The sequence below is a fragment of the Beta vulgaris genome, chromosome 5 (genome assembly GCF_026745355.1).
Source record: "Beta vulgaris subsp. vulgaris cultivar EL10 chromosome 5, EL10.2, whole genome shotgun sequence".
Taxonomy (NCBI): Eukaryota; Viridiplantae; Streptophyta; class Magnoliopsida; order Caryophyllales; family Amaranthaceae; genus Beta; species Beta vulgaris.
The window spans coordinates 50,872,695-50,888,938 of record NC_079206.1 but is presented as its reverse complement, the minus strand read 5'-3'; the positions used below and the strand labels follow the sequence as shown (position 1 = coordinate 50,888,938).

General features: G+C 36.0%; 2 protein-coding genes across 5 annotated transcripts; both read left to right on the top strand.

Moving 5' to 3' along the window:
• Positions 1 to 4,968: 4,968 nt before the first annotated feature.
• Positions 4,969 to 7,871, top strand: LOC104884124 (succinate dehydrogenase assembly factor 2, mitochondrial). Of its 4 annotated transcripts, none has more exons than XM_010668721.3 (6): positions 4,969 to 5,124; positions 5,875 to 5,987; positions 6,085 to 6,174; positions 6,286 to 6,412; positions 7,373 to 7,441; positions 7,530 to 7,871. In XM_010668721.3, the coding sequence occupies exons 2-6, from the start codon at positions 5,875 to 5,877 to the stop codon at positions 7,674 to 7,676; spliced, it is 546 nt and encodes a 181-aa protein (XP_010667023.2). In that variant the 5' UTR covers positions 4,969 to 5,124; the 3' UTR covers positions 7,677 to 7,871. The 4 variants fall into 4 exon arrangements, with proteins under 4 accessions (XP_010667023.2, XP_010667021.2, XP_010667022.2 ...); XM_010668719.4 differs by having other exon boundaries at positions 4,969 to 5,129; positions 5,869 to 5,987; XM_010668720.4 differs by having other exon boundaries at positions 4,973 to 5,124; positions 5,869 to 5,987.
• A 3,802-nt stretch (positions 7,872 to 11,673) lies between these two features.
• On the top strand, positions 11,674 to 16,220 carry LOC104884123 (chromophore lyase CRL, chloroplastic). The gene is made up of 9 exons (XM_010668718.4): positions 11,674 to 12,188; positions 12,292 to 12,341; positions 12,947 to 13,007; positions 13,094 to 13,129; positions 13,683 to 13,733; positions 14,085 to 14,177; positions 15,376 to 15,480; positions 15,570 to 15,662; positions 15,997 to 16,220. Exons 1-9 carry the CDS (start codon positions 12,018 to 12,020, stop codon positions 16,135 to 16,137), a joined length of 801 nt encoding a protein of 266 aa, XP_010667020.2. The 5' UTR covers positions 11,674 to 12,017; the 3' UTR covers positions 16,138 to 16,220.
• Positions 16,221 to 16,244: the final 24 nt, after the last annotated feature.

Here is a 16,244-nt window from a genome sequence, read left to right as displayed (position 1 = left end):
CATGAAAAACTACTAGGGGAAAAAACAGAAAGGGCTGTGCAGGAAGGGCTGCGCTTACTTTTTTTAAAAAGCGCAGCCCTACATAGCAGAAGGGCTGCGCTTTTTCCTAAAAGCTCAGCCCTTCACTTAGTAGGCTGCGCTTTTAGGAAAAGCACAGTCCTTCTGTAGGTAAGAAGGGCTGCGCTTTTTAAAAAAAGCGCAGCCCTTCCTGAAAAAATTTGAAATAAAAAAAGTTCGCGGGCTTCAAATATTAAGTGGGATTCGTCAAATATATCCCTCATTCTTCTCTCTCCTCTCTCACGTCCTCATTATTCCTTTTCCTCCTTCTGTCACATCCCTCCTCCCTCTCCTCTTTCTCTCTCATCCTCTCAAAAACTCCCAGAAATGTTGCGACAAAAACGCTGAAATGATTTGCACGAATCATGCCGACGGAGTCCGATTGCCTATTGTGATACCTTTTCGGAAGCGGAACGAGCCAACGAGTCAAACTCATCGCTATGCCGTGATGTTTAGGCTTTTTAAACCATCCGAGTTCGTTTAAGCCTCCAAATAGCCATTTTAAGTTTTTCCGAATTTTTTGTTTCCCTTAATTATGTATTAGGGTTTTGTTTATGTATTTAAACATTATTAGGTTAATGTTTGGAGGTAGTTCTTGTATTTTCAGATCTATAGGTCTTGTATACTTCTCTTTATTTTGATTAATGTTCTTGTATACTTCTCTTTGTTTTGATTTAATGTTCTTGTATACTTCTCTTTGTTTTGATTTAATGTTCTTGTATACTTCTCTTTGTTTTGATTAATGTTCTTGTATACTTCTCTTTGTTTTGATTAGTGTTCTTGTATACTTCTCTTTGTTTTGATTAATGTTTTTGTATTTTCAGATCTATAATTTCTTCTCTTCTCTATACTAGTTTTTGTTCCTTTTTTTCATTTTCGTTTCGTTCTTTTTTTTTTGTTTTGGGTTTAGTATTTTTGTTTCGTTTCTCTTCTCTTCTGTTTAATTTCAGAAAATGTGAGATTATGAGTAAAAAAATGTCAAAATTTTTATTTTTTTTTTTTTTTGGTAGGAAGGGCTGCGCTAGTTAGGAAAAAGCGCAGCCCTTTTAGCTCAGAAGGGCTGCGCTTTTTCCTAACTAGCGCAGCCCTTCTAAACTAGAAGGGCTGCGCTTTTTCATAACTAGCGCAACCCTTCTAGCTTAAGGGCTGCGCTTTTCTAGCGCAGCCCTATTTAAAAAGTGAAGGGTTGCTACTAAAAGGGCTGCTGTCAAAAAGCGCAGCCCTACAGGCCTTTTTCAGCACAACCCTTCTTCATTTTTCCACTAGTGTAGGGTTTAAACTAAAGACTAGAGAGAAAGAGAGGAGAAAGAGAAAACTAAAACCTAGAATGAAAAATAACGTGAGAAAGGGAGGAGGAGAGAGAAAAAAAGAATGAAAACCTATCTAAATAATATTCAATAACCTAAAATGACTAGGAAAGTAATTTACAAAATAAGGAAAGTCTTAAATAAATCATTAATAGGCGGATTAGTGATCCGCGCGTACGCGTGGCAGATTCCAGCAAAAACCGTGCAATCTTCCGGAAGGCATAACTCCTTGACTAAAAGTCTCCTCGCGGCGTGCCACCTATCGTTGGAAAGCTATTCAAGTCTAGTTTCCAAATATGCTGGAATTACTCGATTCTAATAAGCACATCTGAAGTTATGATCAGAAGAGTAGACGTGACTCTTTTTCACATTTCTTCGAATGATTTTCCGCTTCGTTTTTGCTCAAACTCGTACTATGACATATCCATACCTTATGCATTGTAGCTTCTTTCCAAGTGCTCTTAATCCTCAATTTTAGCTAATCATACTCCAAATACGTTATCAATGCCTGAAATTCATCAAAAACAAGAAAACATACCGAATAGAAGTAGAAAAGAATAACTTAAGAATATAATGCAACAATGAACCTAAATATGAAACTAAATGCTCTAAAATGCAACCTAAATGAACCTAAAAACTATATATAATTATGACTTATCAGCAACCGCCTTCCTGCTTTCAATCGCGCTGCTTTCCCCCCGTTATTTCTCTCACCCTCGCCCCACTCTCTCTCCTCTTTGCTGCCACCACCACAACACCTCACCCTGCAGCCTCCCTTTTGTCGCCTTCTGCCGCCACCAACACAACCACCCCATGTCCTTTCCTCCTCCCTTTTTTCGTGGGTGTGGTTGTAGATACCAAGCTTCCTCAGCTCATTGTGTTAGTGTGAGGAGAGAATTTGGACTGAATCATCTAGTAATTACACTTTATTCATAGGGTTGCTTCCAATATGGCTAAAGTTTTGCAAGAAATTCAAAGAGGCCAGTTTCGATTGAAATTCTTGGGTGATTGGTAGTAACAGTGATGAGTTGTGGCGAGAGAAAGGAAATACAAGTGGAAATGTTGGTAATCGTCAAATCCTAAATTATCACAAACCAGAGGGGTAAATGGTGAATTAAGAATGTAACGGAAATTTAACGGCAGGGGAATTTTAGGAATTTTTTCATACCTCAAGAGTACCTGGTGAATATTGGAAAACGCGAGGATACTAAGTAAATATTAAAAGGGATATTCCATTTGGTACCATTAAATTTTTGGCTTTTTCATTTGGTACCACTGTTATTTTAAAATTCCACATGATACCACTCTAATTTAATATTAATCTTTATCATACCATTTATTAAGTAAAATGTTAGTTAATGGTTGAACAAGAATACGATTTTGTTTGGGTTTGCATGTTTCTATTTGCAGTTGCAAAAATTTAATAAATTAAGATTTTATGGTGTCGTTTTAACCCTTAAAGCTCTATTTTCAGTCAAAATTTTCATAAAAATGATCATAATATTCTATGTCTTTTTATTGTCAAATATGACCTCAATTTTGACCTTAACGACTAAAACGATTACTAAAATCTTCACGCAAATTAAAAAATGTAAATCGAAGTAAAACTCTAGCCTATTCTAACTTAAATTAACACTTTACTTAGTTGAATGCTACAATAGAGAATAAAATCAAATTATAGTGGTACCATGTAGAATATCTGAAAAATAGTGGTACCAAATGAAAAAGCCAAAAGTACAATGATACCAAATGGAATATCTCAATATTAAAAAAATCTCAGGATTACCTAGTGAAAAAATCGAAAAATTAAATGTAGCAACATATAGAAGACATGGAGAGTATTGGAATTTTTTCCTTAAATAATGCAAAAGTGGGTTTTAATTCCCAAAATATGCCCAAAAAAACTAAAATTCCCTGCATACCGTCCACGTAGGACGGCACGCGCGAATTTTTTTTTTAGTAAAACCGCTACTTGAAGTAGCGGTTTATAAGTGCCGAGAATTTTTTTTTTTTCAACTTAGGTAAAACCGCTACTCGGAGTAGCGGTTTACAAAAAAAAAAAAAAAAAATAAAATTTTTTTTTTTTTTTTTTTTTGTAAACCGCTACTCCGAGTAGCGGTTTATTATGAAATCTGATATCTGCTTACCATATTTTGCAAGGTAGTAAACCGCTACTCAGAGTAGCGGTTTATATTTATAAACCGCTACTCCGAGTAGCGGTTTACATTTATAAACCGCTACTCCGAGTAGCGGTTTATTTTAAAATTAAACCGCTACTTTGAGTAGCGGTTTCCGTGGGTTAAAACAAAAAAAAAATAATTTTCTCGCGTGCCGTCCTACGTGGACGGTACGCAGGGAATTTTAATTTTTTTGGGCATATTTTGGGAAGGATTTTTTGGTTAAAACACCCTTACGTTTGGTGATTTTTAAAACAATTCCCCTTTTGTTTTTTTTTTTGAAATGAACCCCCAAACGTTTTATAAAAACTTTGGTTGCACCCCCAAAACCTAACTTCCGTCAAATCCAAACGTTTGTGGGGCCCTTTTTTCCATTTTCCATCCTAAATGTTGCATGAAATGCCATTTGTATCCTTGGTAATAAAACCCTTCAACTAACCTCTTCATCTCTCTCATACAATTCCTTCATTTCTGATTTCATCTCTCTCACTTGCTTCAATCAGAAATTCAGCATCTTCTCTTGTCATCATCTACACCTTTTCATCTTTTCTTTCAGTCTCTCTCATCCAACACTCTCTCTCATCATCATGGAAACTGGTGCATTTTGCCTTTCTGATGCTCCTGATTTTTTGTTCAACACCACCAAATTTCCCACCTTTGGCTTAATGTCTTGAATCTTTGCGATTTCACTCTTTAAAAACGTTACTTCATGTGTCAACAACCACTTCTTCAGCACCAATTCATTAATGACCAACTTCTGCTACTCCTCCTAATTCTTGTCAACCCATCCAAAGAATCCACACCCTTCTCTTGGTATGCACATTTGAGAATTTGCAGGCATAGAGACTCCTTCCAGGATTGTCATGCATCCTTGACCTCAAAATCTTAGCAGGAATTCGACAATTGCATTTGGTTGCCATAACCCTAATTGAACAATTAACCTAAATTAAAATAAGCAAATAAACCTAAAATCGCAAAATTACCCAAAATTTAATGCCTAGAAATGAATGTAACACTTATTTGATTTGAAGGATGTCAGGAACTGTCAATTGAGAGTGGAATTGCAATTTTCCGTTCGAATTTGGATTAGCAGCTTCACTTTGGGGGTGTCGGAAAATGACCGTTGTGAGAGAGGGAATATCCTGATTTGGGGATGAAGTGGTTGTTATATAATAGCATAGGTGGTCCCCACAAACGTCTGGATTTGACGGAAGGTTAGGTTTTGGGGTGCAACCAAATTTTTGTAAAACGTTTGGGGGTTCATTTCAAAAGAAAAAACAAAAGGGGGATTGTTTTAAAAATGATCAAACATAAGGGTGTTTTAACCAAAAAATCCTTTTGGGAATTAAAACCCACTTTTGCATTATTTAAGGAAAAAATTCGAGAGTATTGTCTAAAAAAAAAAAAAAAAAAAAAAAGAAGCAACCTTTGTCTTATTGTGTGGCTCCTCGATGGGAGACGTGTTCGTCGTCTTTACCCCCGCTCTTATTCTCCCCCAGCCCCCAGGGAGTGCTACCAACATTTAAAGAAAAAAACTTGAATTTTAGTATCCTCTCCCAGCCACGAATAGTACCGTTGTTGCGGTCAGGTATTTTCTCTCTCCATAATTGATTTTGTACTTTTATGTCATGAATTTCGTAACGAAATTGATATTTGTAGATTGTTTTTTTCTTTTTCGTAAATGTTGTTCATTTCTTTTGGAGTTGAACTCGTATTTGAAAGTGCGAGGTTGTAAATTTTGAAAAATATATATCAGTATAGGCTGGTTACTTTGAGTCATATCACTTCAGCTTGAAAAATATGAAACTCGTAAGAATCAATTAGATTTCCTAATTTTATTTAAAGCAATTAGATTTTTTGATTTGGGTGGTTGAAGCAATTAGATTTTTTGATTTGGGTGGTTGAAGCAATTAGATATTATGAATTTGGTTAAAGCCCAGAATTTTTTTTAAAAAAACAGAAGCTTACTTTAGCTCCCTTTCCTACTCTTTCAAGTAATTACTTCTTTTTTGTTTCATTGAGAATCTTTTTTCCTTTTCTTTTGCAATCAGATTTTATTAAATCTACTGCATTTTTGAATTGGATTTGTAAATAGAGTGTAACACTGGTATGCTTTGCCTTTGATATTGTCGAGTTCTTGTATTTTTTTAATTTCTTTTCATATTTTCTGATTATATTTGCTTCTATCGCTTCAAATTTTTTTTTTTTTTTTTGATGTGGAAGCATAAATTATTAATGTTATATTAGCTTCTTGATGAAATAACTATTAAATTAATTGCTGATTTTGTGCCAAATTTCAAATTTTTGATTTGTTGAATGGCTATCAGTATCAGATGGCGATGCTTCGAAGAACGGCCTCAACTCTGAATCGGATTATCAATTCTAAAGTTGTTTCTAGCAATTGGAATTCATTTGCTTCGCCAACTGTCGCTACTCACAAAATTACGTAATTATCTCTTCATTTTCTTTGATTTTATGGCCAACTTTTATTTGGGCTTCTGATTGATTAATGTAGGTTGATTTATTATTATGAAATTGCGCAGAAAATCACAGTTGGTTCCTGTGACATGTCGATTTTATTCGAGTGAGATTGATTTTACTGATGTGGAGAGTAGAAGGCGGATGTTCAATAGGTTTGTCATGTTATTATCAATATGTTTTGCTCAATATTGATATAATATAGTTGTTTATTAAGCTCTTTAGAGAGTGACAAGTAGTATGATATGTAGTTTTTGATGGTATAGGTTGCTGTATCGGAGCAAACAGCGCGGATTTTTGGAGTTGGATTTGGTCTTAGGAAATTGGGTTGAAGATAATATTCAGTCCATGGATGAAAATGGAATTAAATCTCTCATTCAAGTTCTTGACCTGGTTCGTCGTTTTTCCCCCCTCGCTTAATGTTCAGATCAATCAGCATATGAAGTTTCTATACTTATCAAACTGAAATGATGAGCCCAATTCATCTGGAGGAAGAATATGTTTATGCGGATATGCCGAGTTTTTCTAAGTCCGATTCTGTTTGTTTTGATAGACATCTTTTTAGTTGTGTGGCCTGCACTATTAAATGTTAAAACTTGTTTTCCATTTCTTATAAAGACTCATAGATAAATTCTATACCTGTATTGCATTTCAAACTTCAGTGTGGAATTGAAATTATCTTCGTACCTGTGTTAGTGTTACGTGGAACAAATATGGGAACATACTTCACTACTTAGTGTTGTTAATTTAGCCCAAAAGTGCATAACGTACCAATTTTTACATTTGAGATTGTGGCTTGTGGTGACGGGTGGATAAGCAATTTAGGCAACACCAATCCATATAAAATATTTGCCTTGATGAATGATGATCCCTAGAAGGGAGAGGATTCATATAGTTGCTTTGATATATCCACAAGATTGAGCAAGGTAGTCTTTGAGTCTTAAATCCATCAGATAACTTGCGTAGGAAGTGTGTTGTTTATTTGATAACATACTTTCAAGCACTGAAGGCTTGTTTAGAGTCCCTTTATTTTCCAATATTTATTTCTGTCCTAGTCTTGCTTGTTATCTGATAATCCATGAGTCTGTTGCTGTATGGCTTGTCCTCTTGAAATCTCGACTTTCTCACAAATGTGCCTTTTTAATCTCTAATTGGGATTTTAAAAGCTTTACCTGATGATTTGATTATGGGATTAGTGTAGGACGAGAGAATCCATATTGTTTAAGGCTTTAAGCTACCATGAGAATTTGTAATAAATAATTCTGAAAGTTTTTATCCTCTGTAGAATGTACTGCGGGTTCTTTATCATAAGTTTTTGTGCTTGTATTTGATGTTTTTGTTTCGTGCCTGCAGGAAAACCCAGATTTGTGGAATTGGTTGAGTGGCCAAGAACAACCACCTGAGTCAATTAGTGTGAATCCCGTGAGTTTCTAAATGAGAGTTTTTTGGTATTTTCATCTTTTCTGTTGAATTCAGCATTGAATTTGAGTAAGCAATTTTACATTTGTAGGTCTTTACTGCTGTTCGCGAGAAAGTTGCAAGCAATCTAAACAACCATGCTGCTCCGGAGACACGAGCAACACCCGGACAGCCATGGGTTAGAGGATGGGATGACATTAAAAGAGGCAAAGACAGTCCTGTCTCTGGAAATCAGTAATTCTAAGTGATGTATTTGTTTTGCTGCCTTGCATATTTCAAAACATGGGAGAATAAGGATGTATATTTTACTGTGAGTTATGTGAACATGATCATATAGATAAGTAGTTATTTTTGGTTTAAGCTGTAACATATGTCTGCAATTGCTATGAGGGTATTTCTAATAATCTTCTTTTATATAAACTAATTTTATGCACGCAGTTTGTTCTTTAAGAAAAAAGAGAAGGAAAAGAAAACCCGAAAGTGAAATATTTCTTCATGTTTTGGCATTTATGTCTCAGTTCTGCTTCCACCATCTTGATGTAGGTGAAATCCACTATGCCACATAGAGCTCCTGGTAACTTTTAGCTTTAAGTAGAAACTAGTATTATCATTTGACCAGTATGAAATGACTTTTTGTTGTCTAAAGCTCTTTCTGATCCTTGTTGTATCCATATGCATTAATGTGGTTTCTCGATGCCTATTCATTTGTTTCACGCTGAGGTATTGCTCATTGGGCTGTTTCACTTTTATTAGGTTACATTATGCAGCTTCGCTTTGTAGACGACCTTTTCTATTGCTTGCGATGAATAAATGATGTCCTCTATGAGAACTAGCTTACATTTATTCTGTTGTTCCTGAACTATTCTGATTCTTCTTCTGCATGGTATGAGAGAGAGTTAGAATTTCGGGGTTCCCCACTCTCGTTTGCCGGGGAGCCGGGGAGAGGGGGGGGGGGGGGGGGGGCGGAGGGGGAGAGAACGAGCAACTTAGGCCTTGTTTGGTTGACAAAACAAATCATAGGAAGTGCAAATTCCTAGGAAGTAGAAGTATATGAAGTTGTTTGGTTGGCAAAATCATGGGAATTTGCACTTCCTAAGAAATTCTACTTCCCACACAATGGGGGAAGTTGCTTACCTAGTTCCCCCTAGGTAAGTGCCACTTCCCATGGGAATTCCAACTTCCCATAGCCAACCAAACAATTTTGTTTACTTCGTAGGAAGTGAAATTTCATGGGAAGTGAAAAATCAAGGGAAGATCAACTTCCCAAGTGCAACCAAATGATACCTTAGGATCTTTTTTTGCTATGGCTGCTGATGTTTTGTTGGTTTCAAGAAGCTTTCTATAGACTTGTGTGCCACTGCAAAGTTGTGGATGGTGCTGCAGCCAATACTGATGGTGCTGTTTATGTAAGATATATATGTTGCCTGTCCTGTCCATGCTGGTACTGGCTATATTCCTGCCTTGTTGGTCGTGTAAGTGTTTATGATTACCTGGATTACCGCTAGAGCGAGTGGGGTAAACAGAGTCACTAAGACGTGGAGAGAGAGATTTGAGTGTCAGAGCATATGTAGGGTATGTTCAATTCACCTTAGTTTTGTTTATTTCAAATTAGATCAGATCAGAAAAAATAGTTCAAATCAGATTAGAAAATTAGTTCAGATCAGATCAGATAAGTTCAAATCAGATCATGCTTATATTTGAAAACTCATCATTACTATTACTACTATTATTTACTAGTACATTTGTTCAAAAAGATTATTATTGTTGCTGTTGTACTTATGAATTATTAATATTGGTAATTATTATTAATCTCGTTGTACCCGAGGAAATTTCCCTATATATTATAAATGTCATTATTACCATTATCTTGAGTTATTTTGTTATTAAATAATTGAAAATTAAAAGTCATGTGTTAAGAACATAAGATTGACGCAAAAGTAAGAAATATATAAAATATGATAGCTCAAATTCATGACAACGAAACCACTAAGTTCGGATTACATTTCAAAATAAGCTAAGTGCGAGATACAAATTATAAATTTAGGTTCAGTATACCTCTTCCTACCGAATTTCAAATCTCTCTAGCTATTTGAAGTTGCACCTTATCTATTTCTTTCTTGCGCAAGTCATTGAACATAGCACAATTTGCTCTACTTGGTGCAATATTTACGGTCCTTGAGATCTGTATATCTTATGTTATTTTATATGAAAAAATAAGTTGAGTCTGTCGACTACTCAAGTGTGAAACATTTTTTTTAAGGGAAAGTGTGAAACATTTTAGAAGTGCTCTTATAAATTAATGATTTGGGATATAGAATTATTTTTAGTAATTATTATTATTATTATTATTATTATTATTATTATTATTATTATTATTATTATTATTATTATTATAGTTATTGTTGTTGTTATAATAATAATAATAATAATTATTATTATTATTATTAATAATAAAAGTTTCGATAGAAATAAAATGATAATAATAGTAATACTATAAATAAGATCCATATTGTATTGCATAATAATGAATTACAAAGTAATAATATAATCGTAATAATATATTTTATAAAAGATAAGATATTGTAAATCAAATCAGATCAGATCAGAAAAAATAAGTTCAGTTCAGAATAGACAACAAAAAATAAGTTCAGATCAAATCAGAAAAAGTAAGTTTAGATCAGATCAGATAAGTTCAGATCAGAAAATTTCAGGTGAACTAAACATAGCCATAATCGTCCATGACTTGCTTATGGATTGTTCTCATTGAATTGTTAAGATGGGGAGAATGTGAGTTAATTTGTGACTAAATTTCTCTCGTTGGTCACCTCCCGATTTTTTATTCAAGAATTGTGGAATATAATGTTTTGATTCGAATATTACGTATGTTGGAATCGCCTAATTTTGAAAATGTATTTCTCAAATCAGAAACTAATAATTCATTCAATCTAAATTAGTTGTAACACTTTTAGGATGTTTTTTACAAAAATTTTATGTAAGTTGCAATATTACTCTATTTGGTAATGAGTTTTCTATATCTATTTCCTCATTAAATAGGCTTTTCTTTTACTTCTCTATATCTTTTTCTTCTCCTATAAACATGTCCATCTCACTCATCTTACTACCGATTTGCGTGAAATACAAGGAGTTTTGATAGAATGTTAGATATGTGATATTTTTTTCGGTTTTTTCACCAAGTACCCCCGAATTTTTAAAAATTTCACCCGATACCCTTCATGTTTTCAAAATTCACCAGATACCCCTCAATTTTATGTAAATACACCCAAATGCCCTTAATGACTAACGCGTTAATCGTCGTTAGTCATTAACTCTAATTTTCTACTTTAAATCTTAATTAACCTCTAATTCTAACCTAATCCTAACCCTTACCATAACCCTAACCCTAAACCTAACCATAGCCGCACTCCCCTACCCTCCCTCCCACCACCACTGCAACCTGCTCCACCCCCGCCTCGCCCCACCCCACCCCCTCCCCCTCCCTCCGCAGCCCCCCTCCCCACCCCTTTGCCGTCGCAGCAAAAACCCAGTTTTCCCAACCCCCCACCATCGCTCTCCCCGATTTCGGAACAACCCCCCTCCTACTCCCGTCGTAACACCACCCCCTTCTACTCCAGTCGCAACACCACCCTCTTCCATTTTCGAGATCTCCTGATGAATTTGCGAACAAGGTCGCATTGAGTAACCCGAACAAGCTGCTCGCGACGGGGGTAGGGAAAGGGCAGGGTTATGGGATCGCAATGGGAGGTTGTGGAGGGGTGGGGTTTTGGCCTCGCCACGTGGGGTGGGGTTCTAGGCTTGCGACGAGGGGTGGGGGGCTGGGGTCGCGACGGGGGCTACAGGGGTGGGGGAGGAGGAGGGGGCTGCTGGGGTGGTAGGAGGGTGGGGGAAGGGGGTTAGGATTAGGTTTAGAAGTTAGGTTAGGGTTTAATTAGGTTAATTAGTGTTTAATTAGGTTAATTAGGGTTTATTTAGGGGTTAAGACTAACAACGGTTAATGTCGTTAGTCATTAAGGGTATATGAGTGTATTAGTTTAAAACTTAGGGGTATTTGGGGAATTTTAGAAATATGCGAGGTACCAGGTGAATTTTTTTTAAAACTCGGAGTATCTGATAAAAAAAACTGTAATTTTTAACCAAAAAAAAGTTGGACAACATTACTCATTTACTACCCAAAAACAAACACCTTTTCTTCCCCTTTATATTTCTCCCCCTTTTTGAGTGGAACACAAAATTTTGATGCAAGCTCCCTGTGAATTATTATCGACGGTGTCCATTTCCATTTGCAATTGGCCAATTGCAATTGCAATTTGCAACCACTAAAATATCCCCGGTTGCCTCCTTTCCGTTCTCTCTCCCTTTTTTTTATAACATTTGTTCCCAATTTTTCATCTCAAAAAAACAATTAAGCCGCCAACTTATCTGGCTTAAATTAAACTAGACTAACTTCCTCTTCTTGTTGCTTGAACTAGTGAAATAAAGTTGTCAGGTAAAAAAAAAAACCAATAACAAAAATAAAAACCCAGCAAAAAAATGGCAGAATAAAGGATAAAACTATAAAGAAATGGGAGAAGGAGATTCAGAATCATCAAATGGAGGGTGGGTTAAAGTGAAAGGATTGTTGATTAAAACAGCGGTTGTTGTGGGTGGAGCTCTTTTTCTTCGTCGCCTTACCAAATCCACCACTCGTCGCGACCATGCTCGTTTCGTCTCTCATTCTTTATCCGGGGAGAAGGTTTTTTATTTTCTCTCTCCTCCTTTTCTTCTTATGAAAAATAAATGTTGGGTTTTTTTCATTATTGAAGTGGGATTAATGGGTGTTTCTTTGATTTTTGTAGAATTCAAGAGAGCAAGCTTCTAGAGACCCTGATCATTATTTCAATTTGAGGTATTTACTACAATTATATGCTCATGGGGTGTAATTTAAGTTTGTTTATTAGATGAATTATGATTTTTTGTGGCTTATAATTGAACTCATGAATGTAGGGCAATGGGTTTTTAGTTTGGAGAATTGTGAATGCGGAATCTATACTATTATTAGAACGCGTGGCCAAGAAATGTTGTAGTGCTAATAATTAAGTTTTAGTTGCTCATGAAGTGGCTAGTGAGGTTTTCTTGTTTTCATTTTGGCATTGTTTGGATTGTGGGGTTTTGGTTAAGGGATAATGTGTGTTTCGGAAATGCTTATGGGGATTGTGTAATAGTTGGAGAGGATGATAAGATCACTTTGAAATGGGGTAATAGGTTTCATATCCAAGTATTCACTAAGTCCTATCAACACCCTGAAAGGCTGAAATGGTTCCTCTCATACTCGTGTAATTCGATATTATCTGCTAATTCTATACCCTTATTCCGAGCATGGCCTTGGTTGGCGGAAAAGCTGTAGAACTTTTAAAACTTTGCCTACCTCATCTTTATTGGTATCTTTGGATGATTAAGTAGTTAGAACTTTTGATTATTTTGATGTGCTTAATTAATTGATATATTTTGTAGAATGGTTGCCTGTCCAGCTGCAGAAATGGTGGATGGCTCAAACGTTCTATACTTCGAGCAGGTATTGAAGATAATGTCTTTTTTTTGGCTTTGTACTATTCTATGGGAAAGTGTATTATATTAAGAGCTATTGTGCTCTATCACCAGGCATTTTGGAGAACTCCTCAGAAACCCTTTCGTCAGGTATGCCTCATTTATCTTTTGGGGTTATCATTCGCAATGTCTGGTTTCGTTTACTGCCACTTTACTCTTTATTTTCTCTCTTATATCACTTACTAGGACCTTTCATTTCACCTTAAGTATCCGACCATTTGACTTTTTATTTGTAAAATTTCAATGAATTGGCTTAGTGTGACACTTAGACAGTGTTCCCATGTCTGATACCGGAGTACCAAGTATTGACATGTCTGGTGACATTTCCGTACCTTTCTTCTTCACATTATTTCATACTTCGTATCTCTGGCAAATGGCAATCTAGTTTTTTTCCGGGATGAGTGTTTCCTGCAGTTTACATGATTCTATCAGGAGGCAAGAGCCAACCCCTGTTCTCCACCCAAAGCAAATATATCAATTGCAAGTTTGAAACACGCTGGCGAAAATTTAAATATCTTCTAGTTTCTCTGATGTTAGTTGCTGTTTACTCTTGTCAATTATGCTTTGGCCTATCTGAGGGATTAGACTCTGTAGATGATTGTTCTCCTTTTTGTTCCTAATATTGCATTTTTATATATTGCAGAGGTTTTTTATGGTGAAACCTTGTCCCAAGGAAATGAAATGTGATGTTGAGGTGAGCCTTCTAATGTCTTATCTGTTCTTCATTTCCAGGAAATGAGCCTTCACTATGCCACCTTCTATCTATGATATTTCACAGATGCATACTTATTTTGCCTTTTTTTGAAGTGGCAGTAGCCCCTAAAATCTAATAATCTATTCCCCTCAAAATTCTAGCTCTTATTGCTGACGCTCTTGCTCTTATTGCTGGTACTCTTGCTCTTAATTATATTGACAGTCACATTCTATCTTCCCACTGGTAGACTTTTTTTTTTTGTCTTCATATAACCATCAAGGTCGTGCTCCACTGCTCCGAGCCTCTTACAAGTTTAGATCTGAAATACTTCCATCTTGTTCATTATGGCAGTTGAGTACATATGCCATTAGAGACATGGAGGAATATAAGAACTTTTGTGATCGGTCGAAGGATCAACGTCCACTTCCTGAAGAAGTTATTCGGGTAAGTTTGCGTTAGCATACTATGTTTCTTGCAACTTGTCTCCTGTATAAATCTCCAAACTTCAATTTGCTTGAACAATACAAGTTTCAAGTAGAAAATTCCAAGCTTTATTCTGCCACACATGCTGAAATAGTGAAATGTAGGTTCAACATCTGTAAATATCTATGATATTGTATGAAAAATTGATTGTTAAGCTGGTGTATATATTACTAAAAGAAGCCACTGACAGTATCACTATGACCTAATTATGAGACTTCTCTCCCGTTTTGCTCCATCAAGCTAGAACTAATTCTAATTAAACATATTATGTTGGAAAATTTTAAATTCTGCTAATATCTACTTCCATTATTCTCTTAATGGTGCTTGAGGGGCATTTGTATGATTTTTTTGATGCTGCGAGGGCAAGCACTTGGGTAAAGCTCATGTTGTCATGCTTACGGGAATTTTTTTTGTCATTAAGAGCTTCCTATTCATAACTCATCAAATCAATAAGTTTGTCAAGGGTGATGAGAGAAAACTGGTTTCTTGGTGCTAGATATCCTAATTCCTACATGCTTAAAATCCTTCAGTTCACTCCATCTGACCTTCCTTTTGACCAATTATTGATCTTACCTTTTCCTGTCCAATATTAAATGCCATTAGTGAACAGTTCATCGGTGATAAACCTTGATTGTCATAAAGGAGGTACTTATGGGACCTGTGCCCTTAGTAGACCTGGATATGGGGATGCTAGACCCAATCATGACCTTTTTAGATTGTTGGTAGTTGAAGGATGGAAGAGGATGTGTGGATCAATTCTCCAATTTGACTTGTAATCTTCTTGATGAATGGTTTCATATTAAGTTTTAGCCAACAAAATAGATAATTTTAGATAATTTTGCCTTCATAGCAAGATAAAGAATGGGCACTTCATCCTCAATTAGCTTTGAACGATGGGAAATGTCAAGTGCATGAAAGACATAGTCCAAATCCCCTATTAATAGGATCTAGAAGATGCCTATTATTTGGCTGCCCTCACTTTCAATATACAATTTAGAGGACATGCCCTTGAGTGATTCAAGGACTCTGGTCCTTGGTGGTTCAGTAAGGCAAGTGAAGCTGCTTAGTGTGAACTATCAAGGCTTTGTTTCTCAATGTGCTACAAACAGTAACAGTCAATGCACTTGCGTGGCTTCTCATTTGAGTGATCAATTTGCAGGATATCGCTGAACATTTGACAACTGTCCATCTCAAACGCTGTGATCGTGGAAAGCGCTGCTTATATGAAGGGACAACACCATCAGAGGGATTTCCTAATACTTGGGTGAGTGTTCCTCGGTTCTATGATCTGTTTTCTGTAGGAAAGTTCCTCTACTATTGAGTTTTGAGCAATATTTTCTTATGCCTGCACAGAACAATGCCGCTTACTGTAAATCGGAGCTGGCTGTCTTGAAGAACAATGAGATACACATGTGGGATAGAGGATATGATGACGACGGAAATCAAGTGAGTTCTAATAGTGCCCTTTGTTGCAGGGATGTGCTTTGAGCCGGTTAATCTGTGATATAATATTGATTATATCTCAGATTCAACCTTATAAGACACTCTTTTTGTCTAAAAGTACCTTACCTATAAAGGGCTGTGAAAAGTTACCTCCCACCAGATTTCGGCTAGTTGACCAAATTCCCCTCTAGTGACATGTTTTGTCATGTTATGTTACTCTTCCCTCCCTTTTTCGTCCAATCTTTCATTTTTTTTCACCAGTCTTCCTCTCTTTCTGGAGATTTTTATGACAAGTTTCACAATTTGAAACTGTAACTGAATGCTTCATATGCTACAGGTTTGGGGAGTCAAAGAAGGCCCTTACGAATTCAAGCCTGCATCTACATCCAGTTTCAAGGACATGTACTCTCCTGTTAATTTATTGTCTCCGTTGTCCTTGGACAAAAGGATAGAGGGCTCTTTTGTTCTACAGGAGTGAGTAAAATCTAGTTGTACATGCATTATGTAAATCTCTTTGACATTTATAAGATAGCAAAGAAATAAGTTCTATTATTTGGGCAACATCTCTCTTCAGTATACACTATA